This window comes from Rhinatrema bivittatum, chromosome 15, assembly GCF_901001135.1.
Source record: "Rhinatrema bivittatum chromosome 15, aRhiBiv1.1, whole genome shotgun sequence".
NCBI classification, from domain to species: domain Eukaryota; kingdom Metazoa; phylum Chordata; class Amphibia; order Gymnophiona; family Rhinatrematidae; genus Rhinatrema; species Rhinatrema bivittatum.
This window is the reverse complement of record NC_042629.1, coordinates 48420113-48447175: the sequence shown is the minus strand read 5'-3', so window position 1 is coordinate 48447175 and position 27063 is coordinate 48420113. Positions and strand designations below refer to the sequence as shown.

Sequence of the window (27063 nt, the reverse complement as noted above, 5' to 3'; positions counted from 1 at the left end):
AATAAAATTTTGGTGTGCATTACAATACTTTGCCATGACAATTGGGTATTTAGTAGCATAAATCCTCTCTTTAGAGAGAGTACAGAATTAACATCCATTTCTGTTCAGCCTCCTGTAAAAGAAGCATGAGCTGGATGCTATAGACTTAAGTCTCTGTGTGTTTCTTCACTCAGATCAACCTTACAGTGCATTCGGACGATGGCTTGCGAGTACACTCTGTGCTCCCTCTTTGTGCCAGGAGACAGACAGGTCATCACAGGAACAAAGGTACCCTTTAATGACCATCGGGCACTCAGCTAGCCTGTCGCTGTAATAATGTGTGGGATGTCATCGCACAGTTTGGGGGCAGACAGAACCTCTTGGAAACTCAGGCGCAGTGGCATATCCCAGACACAAGAGGTGTTGGATGCAGTGCTCAGCAGGTGGGGAAATGGTAATTCTCTTGTTTCAGCTGAATGTTGTGTCTTCAGACAGGAAAGTTGCAGCTGTTTGATTTGGCATCTGGAAGCTTGCTGGAGACTGTGGATGCTCATGACGGAGCCTTATGGTCTATTTGTCTTTCACCTGACCAGGTAAGGAAGCAGTAAATCGATAGTAAACCCCTGTCACTATTTGTGTAATACCTTATCTAATCTGATCAGGAGCTTTAGCATAATAAAAAGATTATAAGGTTGTTAGGGGAATCAGAAGTAAGACTAGTAACAAAACAAACACAATTCTAGAGACCAGCAAATCTCTAGAGTGCCAAACAGATTAATATCAGTATTATCAGATTTTGTGTGTATTTCTAGAAGAATTTAGATATTTGCAATCACTTGGGATTGCAGAGGAATACATGACAAAGTTAATTTACTAAATTACTCTGCAGGTAATACAATAGGACTAACTCCAAGAGCTGGCAGCTGACCAAGCCGCCTCCTGTAGGTCAGATTGGGCAGGGAGTTCTCTTGGATAATAGGTCTGTGCCCAGGTTTTGTTTTGGTGCAGGATTTTGACTCCTCCAGTCTCCTTTTTAGCAGCATAGTCCCATTAATCACAGGTCACGTGCGTGCATACCGGAGATTTCCTGTTGGGGCTTCACCAACAGATGTCTCCAGTGTTCTGGGAGAACCGGAGAAAGGCCTTCTCCATCTGCACGCACTGGTAGAACTGCAGTGTCGCAGCAGAAGTGTTGTACTCTGCGCTTAAATACGCCTGGCGTTTGTCCCGGTGTGGGCGGTTTGAAAACTGCCTCACCAGTACCTACTTTTGTCTCTTAAACATAGATTTTTACCTTAAATTTCAATGCTAAAATTAGCAAAACTGTGTGCCTTACGAGCCTGTGTCTTGTTTGTTTTCTCCTTGCGTAAGCGAGGGTTTGTTACAGGTGGAGCAGACAAATGTGTGAAGTTTTGGGAGTTTGAACTGGTAAAAGATGAGAACAACCCCCAGAACAGGTATGAAATAAGAGCTTAAGACTTGCATACTGGATCAGACTAAAGGTCCATCAAGCCAAGCATCCTGTTTCTAACACAATCCAGGTCACGTGTACCTAGCAGGTTCCCAGGAAGTAGATAGTCCTCCTGTTATACATTAAGTGGTTTGAGAGGTATCCTCTTGTTCACATTGAGCTGGGAAAGGTTTCTTGTGCTTTTTCTTTTTGATGTGGATATGCCAGGCTGCGATTCAGACAGCCAGAGGTGATGAGAAATGCTATTTAGAGGCTCTGTCTTTGCGCCTTTTAACGGATTATTCAGTGGGTGCCCATAAATTGCACCCGTGGTGGAGGTGGAAGAGAATACCAAGTCTTCACTCCCAGGGCCTGATTTTAAAAAGCATTTACTCACTTAAAACTGGATTTTACTCGAGTAAATGCAATTTACTCATGTAAGTGGGCTTTTGAAAATTGCTACAATATATGCCATGAATTGTCCATAGGATTTGCTCACGTAAGTGTCCTTTACTCAAGTAAATGGCTTTTGAAAATTGCTACAATAGCAGTTACATTTACACGTGTAAATCCTTATGAAAATTACCCCCCCAGGGTATAGATTTACAACAATACAAGCAAACTTTAAAAGGCACAAGCAATATATTTTATTTTAAAGTGCCAAAAAGTGGAATATAAAAACATAAATAAATAAAAATAACCACACAATTATAACAAGTCAAATGAACCAGATCTCAAATACCAAAACACTGCTTCCTCTGCCATCCTTCTAACGTGGCCATGTTTCAACAAATCAGTCCACTTCAGAGGTAAACTTGATCTATATTTCCTTAAAAATGTGAGAATTCAGGTAAGGAACAAACTACATTCACCAAAATGACTCTGAACTTAGAAAGATGCTGTCCATACAGCACAAAGAACTTCCCTTAGGTTTTAGGGTTCCAGGAGTCCACATAACACACCCCGTGGACTGATTGTCAGCAAGTTGCGCCTGAAAAGTCTTTTGAATTCTCCAGTAAAATAAAACCGAGATGGATTTGCACACCAGCACGTGAAAATGGCGTGAACTCTTCTCTGGACGGATGCAGCATTTCAGACAGACGTGTTTTGGACTATGTCTTTACAAACTCCAGAGTCCTTTTTGCTGTCTTTTATTGTTTTATTTACTTATTGTCCTCTGTTTTTCAGGGAATTTATATATTTACCTTTGACTCAGGCAAATTTGCCAAAACATGGCCTTGTTGATTTAGTGTTTTTGAGAATGTCTGCCCAAATTGTCACACAGGCTTCATTCCAGATGCCTGGACTTGCTGCTCGTTGCTGAGCTAACAGGCGTTAAAATGTCCCTCCGGTAGTCTCATGCGGAGAGAGAGCCAAAGAAACAACATAATTTCAGTAGTCGTGCGCAGATAAGAGCCTCTTAGTCTGCCCAATGACTGCCTGCCTCCTATAGCACAGCAGACCCTACTGGAGCTCAACTCCCTCCCTTGCACTTAGCTCTGTTCTCTGTATCACGTGTGACCACCTATTGTAAGTTTCTGGTTATTTAAAATAAAACTTTATTTATGCTTTTTATGTTCAATTGTATTATAAGTATTTACTAAGAATGTTACCTTGATGTTGTGCTCTCTCCTACCTTTCTACTTTCTTGGTCTGTGTGACAGCTGTGCTGGGGTGCTGCAGACTACAGAAGACTTTTGCCAATTTTCATTGTTTATTTAATATCCTAATAAGATGAACATTGGAGTGAGAAGTAGGCTGTCAGTGAGTGATACAGTTGTCCGATTGGCTGATAGACCTGCATAGCAATTTGTATAGTTAAGACCAATAGTGCCATTAAAACATTGACATCTGGCTGGCTGGGTTTGTTTTCCTAGCTCAATAGCTTTCTTCTCCACAAATCTGCAGTGCTTCTTCTTATGCTGGGAACTGCAGAAACCTCTCTATTAGACTACTTGGATTTTAGCTCTGAGTGGCCACTAATGTTGTTTCCCTTCTGCATCAGTCGGCGCTTGTCTGTGAAGCAGACGCGCATCTTGCAGCTGGATGAAGATGTTCTTTGCGTGCGCTACAGTCCCAGCCAGAAGCTGCTGACGGTCTCCTTACTGGATTGCACTGTGAAAATCTTCTACACAGACACGCTAAAGGTACCAGGGCTGGAGGGGAAGCTCTCTCCACATGAATGGAAATACCTAACTAACTGCAAATCAAAGGGCAATAAGAGAACCCACTCTTACTTATTTTCAAAATGAGAATTTACACCAAAATGTTTTGTGGTAACTGAGCAAAGTGAGTTGCCTGTATGTACCCGAATCAGTCCAGACTCCTGGGTTTATTCATCTGTGCCAGCAGATGGCGACAAAGTTAAACATACACTGGTGCCACCTGCAGTTCCTTGGTGTTTCTCTGTCTCCAGCAGATGGTGGCTGGTGAATAGACCTGCAGTTTCGTCAGAGTACGCAGTATTGGGATACTGCTCTCCTTTTTGCTCTGGGAGGGGGTAGTGGGGGTTATGGGAGAGATGGTGGCTAAAAGCCGTACTGAACATGTAATGTAAAAACCCTCATCACCCACTTCTACATATCAGCGTTAGAAATAGTTGCGGAAGCCATGCCTCTGCATGCTTTCCAGGATTTGAGATTCAAGTCCCAATATTGTATAACAAGTAAATATCAATCCACTTACGGTATCTTGATGTTTGTCCCTCTGCTAAAAATATTTATCTTGTACAAAGTACATTGTTCTGGGGAAACTAGTGGACTTTACAAGTCTTTCTTTAATGAATTATGTAGTTTTTCTTAAACCGTGAAGAGCATTTCAGAAACATCAAAATAGGCTATGATGTTGTTGGAATAACTCTCCTGTACTCTTGCCTTGTAGTTTTTCCTCTCCCTCTATGGGCACAAGCTGCCTGTGCTCTGCATGGATATCTCTCATGTGAGTAATATTTGGTAATGTATTAAGGAAAAAGTGAGACTGGGGAGGTCTTGGATACAATTTTGGGATAATGTTGTTTTTGGTAAGAGGATTTATAATAGAATGCTTAAGAATGAGTTATTCTGTAGGGAGGAGTTTGCCTAAAAAGCACAAGAGGGTGATGTAACTATTTTTTTACCCTTTTATAAAATGTCGATTTGTTTGGGCTTTTTTTTTTTTTTTGTTTCCAGAATTTTGCATGAAATAGTTCTCTCTGATTATCTATATATAGAGCAGAAACAGCTAAGTTGCTCCATTTCTGTAGAAGGACTCTGTTTCTGTATAAGAAGGATGTTTTGACCTGTAAAAGAACCACCCGGCCTATGACTCCAAGTAAAATGCTTGTTGCGTAGTCATAGACCGTGGTAAATGGAGCATTTGTATCAATTTTGAGAATTGCCTTTTCACAGGAGGTGCTGGAGGCAGAGAGATGTGATAGGGGGAGTCCTGAACTCCTGAGGCAGTCTAGTGCTGTAAACACTAAACAGGTCGGATGTCTGTGCGCTGATCCCTGCCTCCGCTGAGGAATCCTCCTGCAACCAAAGGCATATTGCTTGTTAGGCACACTGCACCCTCTCCAGTGCTGGCACCACATTTTCCAAGCTTGCAGGCTAGCTCTGCTAATCTTGTACGTCATGTGATTAGCATAGCCAACCTGCAGATTTTGATACAGATTGCTGATTGTAGTACTAGCATTGCAGAGGGAGTATTGTGCTGGGAAGGAAGGTCTTTGCATACTAGGGTATGGCGTGCAACTGCAACATCATTGTCCCCTTCGAAGGTGGGGGCTTGAAAGGAAACTAGAAATTTGGATTCAGGGACGACCAACACGAACCATGACTTTTCAGTCTGGAGTACTGATACTCAGACATTAAGGAAAAAAACCCACAGGGCTGCTTCTGCGGCCACATCCATAAGCAAAGCACGTCGAGCAAAACTGATACATGGGGATAACCTGCACGCTGGGGCAGGTACAACCATGGCAAGCCTGCTAGGCAGACTGGCTGGACCATTGGTCCTTTTCAGCCTTTTATTTCTATGTTTAAGGTGCGGCTTACCCACCCCTGTGGTAGAGACTACTCCTTCCAACTTTAGTACATTGTAATGGAAATTTAATTTGATGCTTTATAAAAGTTGGCCTGTATGGTGCTGACTGCAATTTTGCAGCTCACTTGATGGACCTTGAGTTGAGTTATCGTGTGAGGCAGAGCTATATCATGTGGAGATTGTTAACAGAAATGGGACTACCTGGCTACCTCTGTATTCTGGGAGAACCTATATTTGAAAATTCCTACTAAAAACTCTTGAAACCTAATAATTAGATCACTGAAGTATTTTAAGAGGGAGAGCTAAAATCCTAGCCTGTGCCCTTTCCTAATCAGCAAAACATTATTTGCTGGAGGCATGTCCCTTTTCTTAATCTCTATAGTTACTTACCTTGAGCAGATGTTTTCAATTGCAATTGACAATGACCATGGAAAGCTGTATGGTGAAGCTCTCTGCTTTTTATCCTAGGATAGCACACTCATTGCCACTGGGTCAGCAGACAGGAATGTGAAGATCTGGGGTATGGACTTTGGAGACTGTCACAAGTCGCTCTTTGCTCACGACGACAGGTAGTGTCTGATAAAATAATCTTCATAAAGGTTCCTGTTCATACCCAGTTCAGTCCAGACAAGTGGGTTTATGCATCCCTACCAGCAGATGGAGGCAGAGAAAAACTGAGGCACTGCTACATAATCGAGAGTGCCACCTGCAGTCCCTCAGTATTTCTGTCTCCAGCAGATGGAAGAGGTGCAAACCTGCAGTCTGTTTAAAAGAAAAAAAAATCTGGAGCTCCCAGAGGTGTTGCGTACCTTCAGGGGCCATCCTCTTGTTGAGCTGGGGGTTGGATAACCCCGGTTAGGCTCGACCCTTGATTCCAAGGGGAGGGAAAGCCAGGAGTCCTGGTTCCCTCACTCCCCCTGAGGGTCTCCCACTGAAGCCAGCCTCTGGGGCTCCAGGATGCTTCCACAAGCAGGAGAGTATCTTTTTCTGCCCCTTTCTATCCTTCCTTGAGGGGCTGGGTGCCTTTCAGGACCGTCTGTGCGGCTATTTTTTCGCTTGCCGTGGCTGTCTGCTCAGCATCTGGGGGGAGTGGGAGGAGAGGCTTGCGTGGCTCGTGCTGTCCAGTCAGTAACTGGAGCCCAGACAGCAGCACGGCTTTATTTTTTCTCCTTCTTGGTTTATTTTTAGCTGCGTGCACCATGCCGACTCCCACTGAGTGTGGGAAATCCTGTCGTGCCAGTGGGGGGGAGGCGTTCTTGCTTCAACGCAGCCCTTCTCTCTGCCCGAACTGTGTCTGAGGTGAGGGAGCCTCGACAGACTCCCAGGGTCAGATGCTGCACTCTGGCTGCAAATCAGTGGCCATTTTAGCTCTACATGGCAGGAGCCCTGCCTTGAATGTGGAGAGCAAGGATTCCCCTCCCCCGCTTTCTCCTATGGTTCAGGGATTGGATGGGGGTGGAAAAGTGCCAGCAACTGCAAGAGGACGCAGTGACTGCAGAGCAGTTGACCAGTGGTGGATTTCCTGCGGATTTTGTTTTGCTGATGCACAAGGCCTATCTCGCCTGGCAGGAGCTGGCAACCAAGCAGCCAGCCTCTCAGCCAGTCTGGGTTGGCCTTAACAGGCCTCGGTCTATTCTCCAAAACCACTTTAGGCAAAAAGGAGCAGACACTCCCAAGTCCGAAATTTGCAAAAAGGGCTCACTGCAGGATAAAGCCTGACGCTCGGACACCCGCCTAGCAGATGATATCGCCACCAGGAAGATCACCTTCAAAGTAAAATCTCTCAATGTCGCCCGCTTCATAGGCTCAAATGGGGAAGACAATCAAGCTCCAGGAAGGGCAAGGATTCCGAACCGGAGGTCTCAGATGTTTCGCTCCCCGGAGAAAACGTACCACATCTGGATGTGCAGACAAAGCAACTTCTCGCATTTTGCCACGAAAAGAACCTAGGGCCGCAACCTGAACCCTAGCACTTAACAAGGCCGTCCTGAAAAAGGACAAAACATCCCCCGCAGTGCCCCAAAGAGGATCCACTTTGTGCGCAAGGCACCATGACTCGAAAATCCCCCATGCTCTGACGTATGCCAAAGACGTGGAAGACTTCTGGATTGGAGCAGGGAAGCGATCACCGCATCAGAACAACCCTTATCCCTCAAACGCTCCCTCTCAAAAGCCAAGCCGCTAGACAAAAGTGATCTACCTGATCGAAACAAACGGGGCCTTGAGGCAAAAGATTCGGCAGGGGCCCGTCAACCGCTAGGTTGATCAGATCCGCAAACCACGGACATCCCCTAATTGATGTGCACACTGGGTTTTTTAAATTTATCTTTGTGTAATTCAAAAGAAAGGGGGATATGCTAGATTCAAATACCTCAAAGTTATAAAGGCACAAGAAGCAAATGTTTTCCAGGGGGAAAGAATAGTCTAGATCAAGAGGCAATTATATGAAGTGCCAAGGCTTTAGGACCAAGAGTAACATCACAAAATATTCACAGGGAGGATGCTGGATGCATTCAGTGGCTTTCTGGAGGACGTGATGGAGGGAATAACGTTTTCTGTGTTTGGAGAGAGAATGGAATAAACACAGAAGCTCCTTAACAGTAAAGAGAAGGAAAGCAGGAGATCTAGGAGCATACAATGGGGAGTAGATTTAGATGGGGCCCTGCTGTCATACCCAGTTTCCCGTAAAATATTTTGCTATCATGGAGTATACATCTGTTAAGACCATTCACTGTTAAATATAATCTTGATTAAACAGGTGACAAAAATCATTTCCTTACCTAGGCATTTATACTTTTCTCCTGTTCTGTGGGGAAAGAGCTTGATAAATCAGGTCTTTGAATATTAATGGAAACTCGCAGGTTCTTTTTATTGCATCGGAGTGGGTCATAAAAAACGTATTGAAAACCTCTCCTTTTGAGTGCTGGTAGACTGAATGACATGACCACCGAGTTAACATGTAATGCACTGACTTTGTGTTTTTATATTCCTCAGCGTGATGTTTCTACAGTTTGTACCCAAGTCCCATCTGTTTTTCACAGCTGGAAAGGATCGGAAGATTAAACAGTGGGATGCAGACAAGTTTGAGCACATTCAAACCCTGGAGGTAAAAAGATCTTAGGGAAACTTCAGAATTCCCAATTTTGTTTGTAGTTGAATTAAATAACTGCTCAGAATATATATTGGAAAATATTTAGCTTGTCACACTTCCTCTGTCAGACCTGTGTACAGCTGGAGTGATCTGATGCAGCCACAAAAACGTATAATCTGTATCTTGATACAAGAATAGAAATATAAATCATAAAAATGTGAACAAAATACCATTTTAATGCTATTTGTAAATGTCTTTTTCAAACTATACCATTGTCTTCACGGTATTACTTAGCTGTTTCTGCTTCCTTTTATTGTTCAGAACATGTCTATTACAGATTTTTTGCAGTTACAAATACACACACCTCAGTCACTTCTAAAATATTTACTCTATTTGGATATGTCTGGGTGTCAAATGATTTCAAATAGCAGCACCTTGCAGCTTCTGGCATTATCGGGTGAATTTTCAAAGGGCTGCGTGCGTAAAAATCGGGGCTCGTGCCCATAAGTCCAGATACCTGCACAAGTGCTGGGCCCTGAAAAAGGGGCGGGCTGGGGGTGTGGTCTGGGTGGGGCGGGACAGAGGCAATTAGCCACTATTCCGGGGAAGTGTGCGTCTGCAGCCGGCTGGCGCGCGTAACTTGCTTCTGCTCCGGAGAAGCAGTAAGTAATAAAATAAAACAAACTAGGGAAAGGTAGGTTAGGTTTAGGGGGTGGGGAGGATAGGGGAAGAGGGAGGAAGTGTAGGTAAGGGGGTAGGGAACTGGGGAAGGCCCAATTTGTGTTGCCGCGCGTATTTTATGAAAACTTGCCGCCCCTCCCCCCCTCATGCCAGCGCACGCGTGTTCTAAAATCAGTGCGTCCGCGTGTGCATGCCGGGAGCCATGCGCACATGGACTGCCGTGTGCTGCTTTGAAAATGTACCCCATGCTTGTAAGAAAACTGGGAACATAGGTGCTTTCAAAAATGGCATGTATTTTTTATTCTTGCAGAGAAATCAAAAGGAAGAAAGCTGATTTGTTTTTGTTTATCATCCTGCTCGTTTGAAGCAGTCTTTGTATTTTGTGCCTTCTTGGTCGGTTTGTATCGCCTGTGTGCTTTTGCAGGGACACCACCAGGAAGTGTGGTGTTTGGCAGTCAGCCCCAATGGAGATTTCATTGTGTCTTCATCTCATGATAAATCTTTGCGCCTGTGGGAGAGAACAAGGGAGCCACTGATCCTTGAAGAAGAGAGAGAGATGGTACAGTATGAGCTACAGATCTCTAGGATAGAGCAAGGGAAGCCCTGGCCTAAGAACAAAGCAGAATAAATATGGACTAATGAAAAACTAACTGAAGAATACAGAGTGGTGTCATGGCTGTATGCTGGCAACAGTAGTCTTGGCAGTACATGAAAAATATGAAAGAGCTATAAGGAGTGCCAGAATATGAAACCGCTGCCATAGCATCCAGAACTTAGACCACTTTGAAATGTATAAGTGCTTGGATTTATTTCTTGCCTTTTTGAATATGAGATTACACATTTAGCTTACAGACAGCTCATTTGTAGCTTCACATTTTAAGGCTTTTAAGTGAGCTGTCAACAAAAAATGTATAAAGATTTTCCCCTAACTCTTTTTGCAGCAAAGGGAAGCAGAGTATGAGGAAAGTGTTGCCAAAGGGGAGGAACCGGTGGTAAGTTCAGAATAAAAGTAACTAAAAACACAGGGGTGTATTGGTGTTAGGAGAATATAGTCTAACGCTGGAGGTCTTACAGCATCATACCGCAAGAATCTTATTCCTGCTAGGACATTTTTACACTATTTACTGTTGTCATAAAGGAAAACTGGTTCTTACCTGCTGCTCCAGAATGCCCCAGGTTATATTGATTTGTGCAGTTACTCAGAGGCAGAATTCTAAGGAGTAGAGATCGGCAGCAGCTTGGATATAGTACATTAAAGAAAATATTTGTTGGCAGTTTAATGATTACAAGCAGTGCCACACTGGCTAATTTAGCAGAATTTATATTACTGATTTACAACTATACTTAGATATTTAATGCATGATTGGGATAGTTTGCATGATAGATTAATGTGTCATAAAGCATGGTTGTGAATGTGTTCTTCAGAATACTGTTGTGTTGTATAAGAGCTTGTGGAAACAGATTGCAGACTGGGAAGAGAAGACAATGTCTTGTTCGTTTTGGGTTTTTTTTTTAGGTTGCGGGTGAGACCCCAGGAGAGTCTGGATTGGCAGGAAAGAAAACCATTGAAACCATAAAAGCAGTAAGTGCATCGGTGATAAGCATTCCTTGCCTATTTACCCCTCTTTCACATCTGGTTGATGTCCCATCCCTGGCGGAGGATGCGTTTTTGTAGTTAGCTTGAACAGACAGCTTGGAACAACTGCATTCAAATACTGCAACTGCCATTGTTTGATCTTGAGCAAGTTTCTTTCTTTCTGAAGACTGAGAAGAATTGATGCATTGTTTTGGGGTTATGGTGCTCTGTCTTGTAGGAGTCATTATCTTCAGGCTTGCTTTATTGGTGAAGGGGTAGCATGAACTCGTGACATCTCGATCAGTTTGGATTTCTTGCTTCCATCATGGTAGCAGTTGTAAAACTTTGCTTTCTTTCATTATTTTATGACTTCAGATGCACCTCTTCAGACTTTTACATAGCACTAAAGACAGTTTTTATTCATGCTCTGAACTTATAGTTCTCATGTTGCATCATATTTTGTATTTTTGATATGTGGTATGACTTTGGCTATGGGTGTTACGGCTTCTGCATCAGAAGACTGTAATGTTTCTAAAATGTACTTTCCCTGTATGTACCTGGATCAGTCTTGACTGCTGGTTTTGCCTCCCTTCCAGCAGATAGAGACAGAGAGAAACTGCGAGAGCACCCCCTGATAAACCGGTGTGCTACCTGCAACTCCTCAGTATTTCTGTCTCCAGCAGATGGAGGTGGTGCAAAACCTGCAGTTCTGAAAGTTGTTTTTTTTTTGTTTGTTTTTTTTTAGGTTCTTAAAAAAAAAAAAAAAAAGCAAAAAAAAAAGCAGAGTAGCTATCAAGCAGGCCAGGAAGATTTCTCTGTCCTCCGAGGGGGCTGGCAGGTCCTAGTGGGACCATCCCCCCCTGGTCATAGGCAGTTAGGGAGCTCGGGTTGGTGACCCAACTTGCTCCTTGTTTACAGCGCCGAGGGTGAAAGCTGGTGGTCTGGTTCCCTCCCCTCCCCCAGTGAGGATCCGGTGCCACTCTTGCCCTCCTTGCCTGTAATTTGATTACAAAAAAAAATTAGGTTGGGGCTGTTAGCGGCAGGAGTACAGCAGTGACTCGTGCTCAACAGCTCCACCGCAGTGTGCCTTCGGGTGTCGGGCCACGCAGGGAGGCCACATTTGGTGGAAACTCCTGGGTCCTGCTGGGGTTGTCTGCGCCGGCTGCTTTTGCAGCCGCCATGTCGCGTGGTCTGTGCAGTGAGCCGACTCTGTGGCTCTCCCGCACAGGCCTCTGTTCACGCTGCCTCCCTGATGGGGAGGGCTCCTCTATTGTGGCGGCAGCCTCAGCGGGCAAGCTCCGTGATACGGGCCGAAGGTCTGCTGTGAGGGAGAGCGAGGCCGACCCATTCCTGCTGAGCGTGAGAATGGTGGCCATTTTGAATTTGTTGTTTAAAATGTCCTTTCTCCTAAATTCCCCTTTTGGGCAGTTATATCGCTTACAAATCTGTGAAAAGAGAATAAACTTACATAATATGGAAATAAACTATTTTGAAAGTGAATAAAATGCAGTAGACTGTATTAGTAAGTAGATGGAGGAGTTGTCAAGCATGATTAGTTGAATTTGGAAAAGGGTAAACACGAAGGTTTTTTATATACAGAGGAGAGATGCTACAGCCTCTCTCAGGAAATGTTTTGTAACTTGGTTTTATTACCTGTCAGACTGAACGGATCATGGAAGCCATTGAGCTGTACAGAGAAGAGACTAAAAAACGAGAGGAACACAAAGCAATTTGCAGAGCAGCTGAAAAAGAGGTGAGCAAACCAAAACGCATTTTATCTATCGACCAGAGACTTTGTAAGGCCTAGCTAAGACTAGAGAGATCGTGGGTAGGAACATCATTCAAGAAACGAACCATTCTTCAGTGTTCGTTCCATTAAAACGTTTTTTTCCTTAGGAAACTGATTTTATCAAGATTTCATGGATTCATTCTGTAGATTCTGAAGTGTTTGCCACTTCCTCCTATTGTGGATGCCTTAATCAGAAACATTTGCGTGTGTGTATATATAAAGTCTTCCTGTATTGTGCATTACCAGTAACACTGGTTGACATCATGTGTAAGGATGAAGTTAGAAGAATTTCTCATAAAAAGAAATTAGAATAGCAATATCTACAAAAGCCAGAAAATGTCAGGTTATAGCTATCAGGGCAACTATAATTCAGCACCCCTCTGAATTGTAATGACATAATGAGGGCAGTGAGGCTTGAGAAATACACGGGCTGCTTGTTAGAGGAGAATCAAGCATAGGGAAAGAGCTTCATGGGGAGAAAAGAGAGATGGGAGTTTTTTGTTGTCAATGGTTCAGTGGTTTCATGAGCTGTTCCAGAATGACATTTTGATTCCAAGGAACTGGTGGATCTTTTCTTGGAGCTTTTCAATTGAGTGAGACCTTTTTTTCATGAATCTAGCACTGTAGACTTATGGGAAATCGCAGCAGTCATGGTGTGCTGCTATAGCACTGCAGTGAAAACTAAATCCTGATCATCATCCAGAACCTCTTCCTTCTAAAACTGTAAGATCTTTGGGCAGAGGATTTCCTTGATGCCAGCAGATCCTTTCACCTGTGGCCAACTGCATAGGTATTAGCTGACTTTCCGCATTCAAGCAGTTGGGACTAAAGACTCTAGTTTATGGTGCAGGAGATCTCTGTTGCACTGCATGTTGCTACAGGGCTAGGCCTTAAAACCATGGAAACTAAGTTTGGCAAGGTGAGAAAAGGGTTCTCAGTCATTTGCTCCCCCTTGCTATCCGTTTTTGGATTGTTCTGCGTAGTGGTGGAACTGGGGATACATGTAAAGAAGTCTATGGACTTGAGAGAGGCAAACCATGGATACCTGGGGCAGAATGCTGGTACTGTTGAGGGATATTACAAATAGGTCTTTTGCCAGTGCCCTAAAGCTGAAAAAGATCTTGCACTTTTATGATCATGTAGAGTTTTTTGTGCAACAGAAGTTAGCAACATAAGGTATTTGCTGTTTGATTCTGATTTCCAGGAAGGTAGACTGCTCGAAGAAACAAGTCTGAATAATTGCCCATTTTCTGGTCTTTTGGTAAAGTTTATAAGAGCCTATTCCTTCTTGCTTGTTGATGTAGAACATTGCTACGTAGTTAATGTTCTGTCTGTATCAACACCACATTGTTCTTTAACAATGGAGTGAATATGGTCAGAGCATTGTAAATTGCTATCAGCACTAGATGACTTTTAGATAAAACATTTTCTTTCCTTGACCAGGTTTTTTGAGGGAAAAGATGCCTCAGATGACCTCCCTAAACTTGGAAACTTCTACGGCTAGAATTTCTTAAAATGGTGGTTGGTGAAAAAATGGACCTTTGAATGGTCCAGCCACCGTCTCAGGCAGTTGGATATTTTCACCTTTTTTGCCATTGATTGGTTCCCCTAAAATCAGAGTTACCACTGAGCTTGTCTCATGTGAAGATGTGCAAAGGGTGGGATATAAGCTGCTCCTATCCATGTGGGCTAACACTTTTAGAAAGATGCAGGCAGAGGCTTGTTGCTGCCCGATGATTTTCAGGGTTAATTTGGATAGCTCGTTTACTGAGGCAGAAATGCTTTTCCTTGTGATGTATTAAGAAATGCTCCTATGGTATCCTGTTTAGAGGTTGGATTGGGCATATCCTGAAGGGCCTAGGCCCCCTCACGCAGCAGTCATGACAAAGTCTGAGATTTCATAAGGGCAGCTCTTGAAGCCTGGCATGACAGAGGAGAGAAGTTAAATAAAACTCAGTTTTGAAACAACAAAAGTTAATCTGAACCTACCTTTTCTTTGGAGACTTGTGAAAAATAAAAGAACCAAAAAAAAAGAAAAAAAAATGAATGAAGAGAAATACCTCAGTTTCAACTAGCAGAAGACGACTTGTGCAACAGTGGCGGTGGGGGAAGGCCTGTGCATGTTCAACGTGGTGCCATTGGATGAAGTTGCCCACTTGTTTGGACAATTTATCCTCTGTCCATGGAGAAATATTTTAATCAAAGGAGAAGCCACCAGCGGTAGCTTGTCGCTTAACTGAGGTGGCTCCTTCTCAGCTGAATTACTGTAAACTGAATATAACAAAGTTTGGATGGTATGTATGATGCTGCTAATGTGCTTGTGGCTGTGTATTTAACTGGCATGAGGGTCTGTTTCTGCAGGTTCCACTTCCAATCAACCCTGTCCTCCAGGCCTATGGCAACATTTCAGTAAGTACAAGCCAGAAAACTTTCCTATCATAATTCTTATTTAATACAGTGAATTTCATGGATATTGCATAAATAGGTGTAGAATGCCAGGTTGAAAGAACTATGCCTAAGAGAGGTGTATTCAGGGTGAAAGCAGTGGCAATGCACTTAGTTGTTTAAACAAAACCAGGAGACTTGACAGGCAAACAAATAACAGAAGGATATTTAAAAGGTTCTTACTGAATTAACAGCTGCCATCTGATTGTGGTCCAGCTTTGGAATAAAATGTCAACAAACTGGATTGACTAGATGGGTGAATTAATAAGAAATTGCCATGCTTATCTGTTGCTATCTACTATGCTACTGTATAATAGACCACTGGTAGTCAAATTGATCCTTGGTCCTCCCGAGCCAGTTGGGTTTACAGGATATCACAAATGAATATGCATGAGATATGTGTACAATGGAGTCAGTGCATGCACATCTCATGCATTTTCATAAGAGATCCTCAAAACGACTGGTTGGTGGGGGAGAGCAAAGATCTACTTGCACACTACTGTAGTAGACAAATTAAAGTATGCTTTAGATTGTTGGCTCTCTTGAGCACAGAGTCATGGCTGTTACTGCACTGGCTCTTCAATGTCTGTTCATTGTAGAGTTAGGTTAAGACCCAAGTACATAACATAAGATATGCCATACTGGGTCAGACCAAGGGTCCATCAAGCCCAGCAGCCTGTGTCCAACAGTGGCCAATCCAGGTCACAAGTACCCAAACCATAAATAGATCCCATGCTACTAATGCTGGCAACAAGCAATGGCTATTCCCTATTAAATCAGCTTACGGACTTCTCCTCCCAAGTCAACATTTAGTACTTTGATTTTTTTTTATCTTACTTAAGCATTACATATCTGGATGAAAATAGACATCAGTTTCTATTAGTATATCAATAAATTGTCAATGGATACTGCAGAATAAGAGGTGGTATCAAGATGATCCTTTATTTTTAAGTTCTGAGTTCTCACCACTTTTTTTTCTTCTTTACAGCCATCAGCTTATGTGTTAGAGGTTTTCAAGAAAGTTAAGTCCAGGTGAGTTAACAGAGCTATTCCACATTTTCTCTCAGTATTTAGTGTAACTGGCTAATTTACTGACAAGTTACTAGAGCAGCAGCACTAGAAAAACAACACAGAGTAATGCAGTTTTCAGAGGTTATTGTTTTATTTTAGTCTGATATTATTAATACCTCCTATTCAGTTAAGTCTAGCTATTGTGGTGTTTATGCACAGCAGCAATCATTACACTGGTAGATGTGAAACAAGTGGCAGATAAACTAGGTAAACCAATGGTTGTTGCACTTTTTTTTTCTCACGACTCACTAGAAGAACTCTCTCTGTGACCTCTCCTGAGCACAGTGCCATACATTCATGCTGTCACATTAACATAGAGCATGACATCAGATAAAGAACATGGCTTCTCTAGTCTGCCCATCCACATCTGCTGCTCAGCTTTGTCATCCCTCTGAGATCCTCTGTACTTGTTCCATACTCCCTCAAATTCCAGCACTATCCTGGTCTCCTCCACGAGCCCATCATCCTTTCTGTAAAGAAATATTTCCTCTAATCACTCTAGAGCCCAACTCCTTTCAAACTTATCCCATGACGTCTCATTCCAGTGCTTCCTTTCTGTTGAAAAAGGCTCGCCTTCTGTGCATTTGATCCTTGGAGGCATTTAAATGTCTATCATATCTCCCCATTTACTCCAGGGTATACATGTTTAGATGTGTAAGTCTGTTCCAGTATGCTTTATTATGAAGATGGTTGACCATTGTTGTAACTGCTTTCTGGACTGACTTTATTTGGTTTGCATCCTTTTCATGGTATAGTCTCCAGAATTTGTAGTTGTATGCCAAATAAGGTCTCACCAAAGCCTTATACAGCGACAGCGTCATCTCCCTTTTCCTGCTGGCTGTCTTTCTCCCTATATTTTTGTTTATGGAGCTCTCTCCTATCCCTGCTTCCCATTGCCACGCATGGTACTACAGCCACTTTCCTAATCATAATTTTGAGCTGTGCTGTTCTCGAGAGGTTAGCTAAGTGGGGCCCCCCAAGAACAGCACAGGCGTAACTAGTACAGAGCCAGGTGATGGAAGTGGACGCTGGGGCATGCAACCCTTTGTGACCTGAAGTTTGAAAGCCACTTGGGTAAAGTATTAACACAACTCATGGGTGCACTCATAAGTATGCACCCTAAGCAATTAGGAAGCTAGGAAAAAATCCAAAAGAAGCAAATAGTTTCCTCATCTCAGGAATTATGTTCATGGAGTCAAAACTGGCTTTCCATTCCAACTTTTAGAAAACATAGATTACACAGGAAGCAAAGGCTAGATGTTCATTTGCTGGGCCATCAATGTAGAATGTGTTACCAAGTGAGTTGTGAGGGGAAAGTAACTATTTAAAATTCAGGAAGAAAATGAAAATCTTGTGGGAGTGCTCAGGGTTTTATAATCAAATCTTTGTTCTAGTTGTGCTTCTCCTGGGTTTTGATTTATGAATGTTTACTGTAAGCTGCTGTGATCAATTTTATTGGAACTTAATGAAATCTGTTTACTAGCTATGTAACTATTTATACAGAGTCTGCTTTAAAGCCATAATGGAGCCTGTCTCGGTGGGAATGCTTTAGCCAGTAAAGTACTGAAGTACTGTCCATCATTATAGCCTAACTGCCAGTCTGATTATTTTGTGGGGTTTTTTTGGTGAGTTGTGGCTGTGGGTTTTGTTAGTTCAAATCTTTATTTTAAAATTACTCCTGGGCCATTCTCCTGGTGCGTAGTGATTTTTGTATAAAGTTGAAAGATGCTGACTAAAGAGCCTGAACACAGCCCTCCGCTTACATACCCCACACAGAAACCTAAGGTCAGCAAACAAAGCACTGCTAACTATACCATCAGTCAAAACAGCCAGATTAACACAAGTAAGGGACAGGGCCCTATCACTAGCAGGACCGATAATATGGAACACCATGCCGGTAGAAATCAGATTGGAAAGAGACATCAAAACATTCAGAAAAAATTTAAAAACATGGCTATGTAAGCAAGCATACCACAAAGAGAATCAAGAGTAGAACCCAGGGAACTGTTAGTTGCGGTCAAGCAAACACCCACACAAACACACTCCTTCCTTCTTTAAAGTGTGTCTCCTCTCCTATATTCTAATCTCCACCTTTATCTTAAACTTCAAAGAACTAAAGTTAAGTAACACCAAACTTTTAGCAGAGTTAGAAAATCTAGACATAACTTATAACACTCACCAAATAGTACTTATTATGATATAATGTTACAGTATTTTTGATGGCACCTGGGTAAGAGTTAGAATTCCAGACACTTTATGCAACATAGTTTTTGTGCCTTATTGTGAACTGTTGTGATGGCACCCGCTTAACGACGGCATAGAAAAGATTTTAAATAAATAAATAAATAAATATTAAGCAAGTCAAGAGAGAGCCTTTACACCAATTCCTAAAGTTCTACAGAGCTCAAGTTTAGCTATTTTTAATATTTTTTTAAATGTGGAAACTTCTGTTCCTATCTTAATGGAAAGAGACAAACTATATTTGCACTGTACACAGGTTAAGAAATGAGCCCACGAGCATGGCCAGATGTGTGAATACATGAAAACTAGGCCAGTTGCCCTCAAATTTTCCTGGTTTAAGAAGAGAAACAATCTGCTGGTTTGTAGTGAAGGTCTAACTTTGCTGTATTGTACTGTGTCTGCACTAGTGAGCTAGAAGAGTCTCTGCTGGTGCTGCCATTCTCCTATATCCCGGATCTGCTTACTCTGTTTAATGAGTACATTCAGCTTGCCTGGGAGGTGGAGCTCATCTGTCGGTGTCTCTTTTTCATACTCAGGTAACCATTTCTGCTATCATCCCCCTCACACCTCAACCATATGGGGGTGCTGATTCCCAGCAAGGACATAAGTGCCATGTTGAGTCAGACCAATGGTTCATCAAGCCCAGTATTCCCCTCTGACTGCAGCCATTCCAAGTCACTAGGGAATATCTCATAGATAGACTGAGGGAGATCACCTTGACTGCAACCTTTGATCAGGCATTTTGCTTCCACCTAACTTGCCAGGCTATAGCAGATATGTCCTAAATGTATGCTGTACACTGAAGAGGCTGTCAAAAATTGGTATGTGTTGGCTTGAATAAAACAATACTGGGTTACCTTTTTCTTTAATGTTTATAGGATTCACTTTGGCCAGATCACTAGCAATCAGCTGCTGCTGTCCGTGATTGAGAGTTTGAAGAATACCACAGTTTCTAAAATCACCCAAGTTAGGGTCAGTATCTTCTCTGAAACATTTTGACTGTTCATGGCTGAAGCAGGAATATTTATAAAATTCCATGTGGGTGTAATATAAATCAGTGTAACTGCAACAGTTTTAAATGTAGCTGAAACATGAGGGGACAAGTTTTAAAGAATTTTCTTGCGCTGACATTTTGTAGAATTGTACTTTAACAATCTGCTCATGTTTACTGATAAGTTAAAAAAAAATAACACAAAAAAACCCAAAAACTCAACCAAGCTGGTTTGCACAGAAAAATTAAGTAAGAATGTAAAACAGCAAATGTATGAGCTGTATTTTAATTTAATTTGGGATTTTTCAAATGGGTCACTATGCAGTTTTTCAGTAAACTTCTAAAGTACTAACCTTAGAAGTGAGCCAGCTTCAAAACTGCATATACATTTCATGCACTTGATCTGTGTGTGTTAACAACTGGGCATAAGAAAGTTGTCAGACTAACAAATTATGCAATAATGGGCTCCTGACTTGACAGCTTCTTGGCTCTGTGATTGTCCATAAAAGCCTTTCTTCCTTTTTAATAGGCAGCATGAGCCCATTCCCCTCATCTGTCCTAGAGTTATTTTTGTATAAAATAATTGGCTTAATGTTTAATGTAAGCTTCAGTGTGCTTTTCCTTGTGTTTAGGATGTTCTGGGGTTCAACATGGCCGGTCTTCACTTTCTTAAGAGAGAAATAGAGGCCAAGGAGGAGGTGATCTTTTTTGCTGACGCTACTGCCAGGTTTGAAGAGAAGAGGAGGAAGAGGAAAAAGAATGAGAAGCTAATTCTTGCAGTTGTTTAGAATTTCTACCAGATAAATGAGATCTTTCTTGAGCTTATATGTCTGAACTATTTTTGATGTTGCTTGGATTGACTGCTTACCTGTTAGAGAAGGTCCAGTAGACTATATTCTCTGTTAAAGGTAAAAGAAACTACTGAATCACTATAACTGAGAAGTTACCAACACACCTTCTGTGCTGGACATTCAAAAGAAGCATTTAAAAAAAACATCCTCACTCCTATGGCTCTATTTTGGAATTAACAGCTGGGTTCAGTTATCTCTTGACATTCACTTTTGTACAATTTATCATTTTTATATATCTATTTTTTTTTTTTTTACTTCAGTAGGATAAATTGTCCATAATTGAAATAAACAGTCATGTGACAACATTCTTACCTGGTTTGTTATACTTTGCAAGCCTCAGTTGACTAAATATTCAGATGTACAAGTCTGTGAAAGATAGCTAAGTAATGGGATTATGCATAGATGTAGGATTAGAAAGGAAAATTGGCTCTTACCGGCTAATTTTCATTCCTGGAATACCACAACTCAGTCCAGACAAGTGGGTTTTGTAGATGGCGGCGGCGAACTTTTCAAGCACTGCTACATAACCAAGAGTGCCACCTGCAGTCCCTCTGTATTGACCTATACCCAAGCCAATGAAGAGCCCCAAATGAAAAACTCCCTCCTAGGGAGCCCACCCATCCAACAGGTCAAAGAAAATAAAGTTTGTCGGTCCAACTATTTACAAATTTGAGTTCTGCTCTTACTTCCCAAAAACAATAGTCTTTCAGAATTAAGGGATGAGTTTCTGGATTGATCTGTGATATTTCAGGAATGGAAATTAGCAGGTAAGAACCAATTTCTTTCCTGTTCATACACAGATCAGACCAGATAAGTGGGATGTACCCAAGCTCCCCAAAAGACCCTCTCGCAGAACGCTCTCTCAAACTCACCTACTCTGGCGCCCGCACATCCAACCTGGTGAAAGTGTGAAGAAAAGACCACATAACCGCCCTACAGATCTCCTGTGGCGATAGCAACTGACATTCTGCTCAAGAGGTTGCTTGTGTTCTAGTTGAATGTGCCTGCAACCTCTCCAGGGCTGTCTGCTGCTTACAGAGATAGGTGGAAAAAACAGCCTCCTTTAACCACCGAGCAATCAAACTTAGATGCTTTAGTCCCTTTCTTTGGACCCCTGAACAAGACAGATCTGACCGCCAGAAATTGCTAGTGAACTTAAGATAATGCAACAGAGTCCGATGCATGTCCAATAAGTAAAGCTCCCTCGCATGCTCTCCCTCCCCAGACAAATTTGGAAAAGACGGAAGCTCTACCGACTGACTGATGTGGAACGAGGAATCAACCTTCAGCAAAAAAAGAGGGTACTGTACACAAAGATGCCATCATTAGAAATGGTTCTCTACAGGATAAAGCCTGAAGCTCTGAAAGCAGTTTTTCTGGTGGCAAATTGTTTAGCCAGAAGGATTCCAGAGTGAGGTCCTTCAATGAAGCCTTCCTTAAAGGCTCAAATGGGAAATCACAAAGTCCTCGTAATAGCAAATTAAAGTTCCACAAAGGACATATGCTTTGGACCAGAGGTAGCAAAATACTTGGCCCCCTTGAGAAAACACACAGTATCCGGATGCAAGACCAATGGCTTTCCCTACAATTTCTCTCAAAGGCATTCCAAACCCACCACTCTCTCTCCAACTTCACCTGGATAAACCAATCATCCAGATAAGGGTGAACCAGAACTCCCTTCTTTCTGCAGCACAGCTGCCACCACAACCATCACTTTCATGAAAGTCCACGGAGCTGTCCCTAACCCGAAAGGAAGAGCCCGAAACTGGAAATGATACCCCAGCACCATGAAGCTAAGAAACTTCCAATGGTCCACATGTATAGAAATGTGCAAACAGGCCTCTGTCAAATCCAAATGAGGCCAGAAACTCCCCTTGCCGGACTGCCGCTATCACCATTTGCGATGTCTCCATCTGGAAACGTGGAACTCAAAGAGCTGCATTGACCTTCTGAAGATCCAAGATGGGCTGAAAGGTACCCTCCTTTTTGGGAACCACACAATAGATCAAGTACCTCCCTTGACCCTACTCTCTCGCCAGAAGTGGGATAATTGCGCTCAGCTCTTTAAGTTGCTGTAACATATCCCGAATGGTCTTTTGTTTGCTGTGGGACGCGCAGTGAGCAGCATGAAGGCCTCTCCAATGAGGCACAAAAATTCTAATACTTAGCCTTCTAATCACCTCCAATACCCATTGGTCTGAGGTGATCCTGGTGTCAGACGTCCTCTGATAGTTTCCATGCTGATGTGGACCTTCATTGGGAGGATTTAGCACCCTGACCAGGGCCATCCCTGGGCTGTCTGCAGGAATCTTGAAAGGACTGCTGCATTCCTGATTCCTGCTTCTCTAGGGTCATTACCAAACCCTTGCTAGGGTGAAATCTTCTCATATCCTGAAATGGGGTGCGAGCAGGCAAAGTCTTCCTGCCACTATTCTTATCTTCTGTTAGCTTGTTCCTCTGATTCCCCCAAATTCATCAACTGTTCCAGATCCTCTCCAAATGGTTTTCCCTTAGAGGGAAGAATGCACTGCCTCAACTTAGACCACATGTTCACCAATCAATTCTGTAACACTAGCAGCTGGCATGCTCACACTGGTGAGACCATACATCTGGGCGAGGTTTGGACCAAATCATACAGGGCATCTGCCACCCTGGCTTCTAGCTGGGCTGCCTGCACTCCCTTGTCAGCCATGGCAGACTTCTGAGCCTTCTGGATCCAGGTAACCTTGCAGACCATCCAGCACTGGGTCTGCTCCTTCGTTATCAGACTCCTCTGGGAGCACCCTAATACCCAGCTCTTTGAAAACATAGGGAATAGGGGATCTCACTTCTTTGCAGAACAGACAACCTGTGGCTCATCTCCCTCTACAATCAGAATCTCCTCTGGAGCAGAGAAACCCTTGACTCCATCACAGTCCACCCCAGCCTTGTCACCTGCCAGATTATCCCCAGGATCATCCCTGGATCTCCTGGTCAATCCAGGAACTTGGATCCATCTGACTCCACATCTCCCGCAGAATTAGCAAGGCCCAAATGGCAGAGAAGATCCCCTGAACCCCTGGGCAGGGATCCTTTAGATCGTTTTGTTCCCCGCTGAGTTTTGAGCAGGGGGCTGTTTACTCCCTGCTGCTCTCCTGGCCAAATAGACTTTGTGCAGCAGTAAAATGAAATCTATGGATAAATCTTCCACTTCACTGCCCCGTCATCTGGCTTGAGCTCCTCTGATATCCCATCACCCCCTTCTCCCCCCCCCCCCCCCAGCTTGAACTGCTGGAGAAATCGGGAGTCAGTGAGTCCCTTGGGAGCTACCTGTTTCCTGCTAGCTGTGGCCAAATCTCCCCCACCCCATCATAGTCTCTGCAGGCACACAGAGGCATTATTCAGGCACACAGAGGCATTATTCAGGCACACAGAGGCTTGGCAAGGTTTTCTGCAGTCCCCGGCCTGTACCATCTTGGAGCACATGCGGCACTAACATGCAGTCAAGGCAGCTTGCCGCGACAAGAGTTAACCCTGTCTGTGGTACGATTACCTCTCGATAAGACTACCCCAATCCTCGGTTGCCGAAGGCACTCACTGCCTCTTATTCCCCATCCAGCCTACTGTGAAAATACTCCAGCCAATGGCTACTTCAGTGGCTGAGCTGTATTTTTTTTTTTTTTTAAAGCAACAGCCCAGCACAAAACAATTGAAATAAGGAGAAAAAAAAGATTTACTTCCCTGACGCTGGCTGAAGACCTCAGGTGGACAGAGGGAACCAGAAGTCATGGCTTTCTGACCCCTGGAAGCTGTGGGCTAGAGCTGAACAGGGATTACCAATCCACTGCTTGCCAGGCTCAATCTGAGGGATGGCCGTGAAGATGCCTAACACAACAGGGAGCATCTCTTCCAACTTTGTGTTCCAATTTTTTTTTTTTTTTGGTCAGACTGCAGGTTTGCACTTTTACCCTCTCCTGGAGACAGAAATACTGAGGTACTGCAGGTGCTATTCTCAGTTAAGATAGGCAATACACTCTCTGATAAGATTGAGTTCAATACTGGTGTATCTCAAGGTTCTGCTTTGTCAGCAACCTTGTTTAACATTTACTTACTCCCAGTTTGTCACCTCCTGTCTGGGCTCCGTCTGAATTTTTACATCTATGCCGACGACATACAGATACTGGTCCCCATTTCTGACACATTAGAACAGACCTTCAAATTAATTACCATCTACCTGACCTCAATTAAACAACTTCTTAGCCATATGAAACTCACCTTAAATATGGAAAAAACAGATTATGTTACTGGATAGAAAACCAAAAAACATTACAAACAATACATTAAATATGCCAAACAACATCAAGCTAACACTTGCAGAATCAGAGATCTAGGAATAACCATTGACTGTGAACTAAATTTTAAAAAACATATCTACAAAACTAAGAGAAGGTTATTATAAACTGTTAGTTCTAAGACTGTTAAAACCTCTACTAGAAGCTAATGATTTCTGCTCAGTGTTACAGGCTCTCATATTCTCTTCACTGGACTACTGCAATTCTCTATTAGGTCTTCCATAAACCACCCTACGTCCTCTGCAAGTGCTCCAGAACTCTGCAGCCAGAGTTTTAACAAATTGCAAAAAACGAGACCATATTACACCAATTCTGATAAATTTACATTGGCTTCCGATTACACAGAGAATATGGTACAAAACCTGCTGTATCCTTCATAAGGCAATTTACGGACAGAAAACAGACTGGCTAAATTTCTATGTCCGATTACATACCCTACACAGATTACTGAGATTGGCAAATAAAGGTTTACTTCAGATCCCTTCAGTAAATACAGCCCATTTGACCTTGGTGCATGACAGAATCATCTCTGTTGCAGGACCCAGTCTTTGGAACACTATGCCTGCAGAGTTAAGACTCGAAACAGAGTTTAAAAAAATTTAAAAAAGACCTAAAGACATGGCTTTTTGAGCGAGCCTATTCAGACAATCTAAAAAAAGGTCATTAACATCAAGAGTCCTCAAAGGTTATCCTTTTTGTCTGTGATGTATTTCCCTTTAAGCTATTGTATCCTCCCTTTTTTAGATTAATAATGTATATTTTAATACACTGATGTATACTCTTTGTTTTTATGTTATTCACTGTAAACCATTGTGCTGTATATACAAAATCTTTTAAATAAATAAAGTAGCAGTACCTGAAAAGTGTTTAGTTCTCAGCTTCCATCTGCTGGTAAGGATGCAACATACACTTGTTTGAACTGATCTGGGGTATGAACAGGAATAGCTCGTCTTTTCTTCTTAAACAATGATTCAGACTGCTCAAATAATATCGCTGACCTTCAAAACCTCATCTTTACCTAAAGCAGCAACTAGGATTTAGCAGAAGGTGATAATTACAGAAAAGACTTCAGAATGCAGTGAAATAGTCCCTGCTTATAAATCTAAAACAAATACCTTTTGGGTACTTAAGTTGCCCATTCAGATCAATGGCTTTGATTCAATTTTTTTCTCATCTTCTGTCTTTGTTTTTGATTAGAAAAGGAAACATTACACATGTTTGATGTCACAAATTTTAAGTAAGCAGTTTCCCATACTTCTCAGCTTTAGGTAGTTAGAACAGCACTGCTGCTAGGTCTTTACCAGACTGTAACTGTTCATTGGCCTTTGATTTACAATTTATAGTGCTACCATGTGTACACTGTGATTCAAAGGGGAAGGGATTTTCACAGTACTCACATTGGAGTACCTCTGTCCAATGTGAAAAATCAATAACTTTATAAAGCCATTTTAAAGTGGCTGCTAAAATGCTCGGATGAGATTCTTCTATTTTATAAAACCACACCAGTTCTGTCACCCTCCACAACCACAAAAGTACTGTAGAAAGATCCCTATACTAGCCTTGATGCTACCCCACTAAATAAATTTATTTATTTATTTATTTATTTAAAGCTTTTTTATACCGGCATTCATGATAGAATCACATCATGCCGGTTTACAAGTAACAAGGGGGGTGAAAACCTAGAACAATTAACAGGTGACGAGAAGCAAAAAAGTTACAATAAAACAGGGGAAGAAGGAACTGGGAGAAGACAAGAGGCTTGAATAGTTTTTAGGAATGAGAATAAAAACAACGTATATACAGGTGACTAAAATGAAACTTAGGTGATTTATTGTAACCAAATACATCTAACATGGAAATAGTACACTTGCTACTTGCTAGTAGGGTTATGACCAACGATATTTGAGTGAAGAGACAAATTTGAGTGCGTTGCATTTGAGACCTTTCCCAGTTTTGAAGTTGTTCAATCTGTAAGAAAATAAAGACTTTTCAGTTTGAATTTCTGTTGTATGTGTGATAGTGAGTTAAGCTGAGCCTCTCCTGCCAATGGAGAGCCTTAGATAGAAAAGCTGTCGCATTACTAAGAAATCTCTAAATGCTCTCTTTAAACAGGCTAGGGCACGTTTTGCCAAACTCCTCTGTGGCATTTTCAGCAGTGTGCAGAAGTTAGCACATACACCTAAGTATACAAAAGACTGGCATAACTCTGTATGCATAAGCTGTACTTGATTTTTAACTAATATCTCTGCCCCAAAAGTAGGCATATATGTTAGTACGCATCTTTTTAATGCAAGGAGCTACGTGCTTTTTATGCAAATACCTGCACTTTTTTTTTTTAATTGCTGTTATTCAATCATTTGTTCAAGCACTAATAGTAATAAACAAATCAAATCATCATGCAGTGTTTTTCAAAAGACAAAGTTCCCCTGCCCCCCCTTCCCGATCATGCTATTTAGTGAACAGTGAATGCTTACATATCGGTACAAGATATATAATAGAACTATAGTGAAATACAGAACAATCCAAATCAATAGAAAACGACTA

The 27063-nt window shown here is 42.3% G+C and overlaps 2 protein-coding genes across 5 annotated transcripts in view; one reads left to right on the top strand and one right to left on the bottom strand.

The window, feature by feature from the left end:
- Positions 1-20495, top strand: part of WDR3 (WD repeat domain 3) — a 33310-nt gene extending 12815 nt beyond the window's left edge. For all 3 annotated transcript variants that reach the window (XM_029577981.1, XM_029577982.1, XM_029577984.1), the window contains 16 exons: positions 174-267; positions 471-572; positions 1351-1436; positions 3435-3576; positions 4310-4366; positions 5921-6021; positions 8447-8558; positions 9649-9783; positions 10166-10216; positions 10741-10806; positions 12461-12553; positions 14951-14998; positions 16023-16066; positions 18754-18882; positions 19225-19318; positions 19970-20495. In XM_029577981.1, the coding sequence (XP_029433841.1) occupies positions 174-267; positions 471-572; positions 1351-1436; positions 3435-3576; positions 4310-4366; positions 5921-6021; positions 8447-8558; positions 9649-9783; positions 10166-10216; positions 10741-10806; positions 12461-12553; positions 14951-14998; positions 16023-16066; positions 18754-18882; positions 19225-19318; positions 19970-20125 (1510 nt within the window). In that variant the 3' untranslated portion in view covers positions 20126-20495. The remainder of the gene's footprint in view (positions 1-173; positions 268-470; positions 573-1350; positions 1437-3434; positions 3577-4309; positions 4367-5920; positions 6022-8446; positions 8559-9648; positions 9784-10165; positions 10217-10740; positions 10807-12460; positions 12554-14950; positions 14999-16022; positions 16067-18753; positions 18883-19224; positions 19319-19969) is intronic.
- A 5832-nt stretch (positions 20496-26327) lies between these two features.
- SPAG17 (sperm associated antigen 17) overlaps positions 26328-27063 on the bottom strand; it is a 289254-nt gene continuing 288518 nt past the window's right edge. For both annotated transcript variants that reach the window (XM_029577979.1, XM_029577980.1), the window contains one exon: positions 26328-26487. The gene's annotated coding sequence lies outside the window, so the exon portion shown is untranslated. The remainder of the gene's footprint in view (positions 26488-27063) is intronic.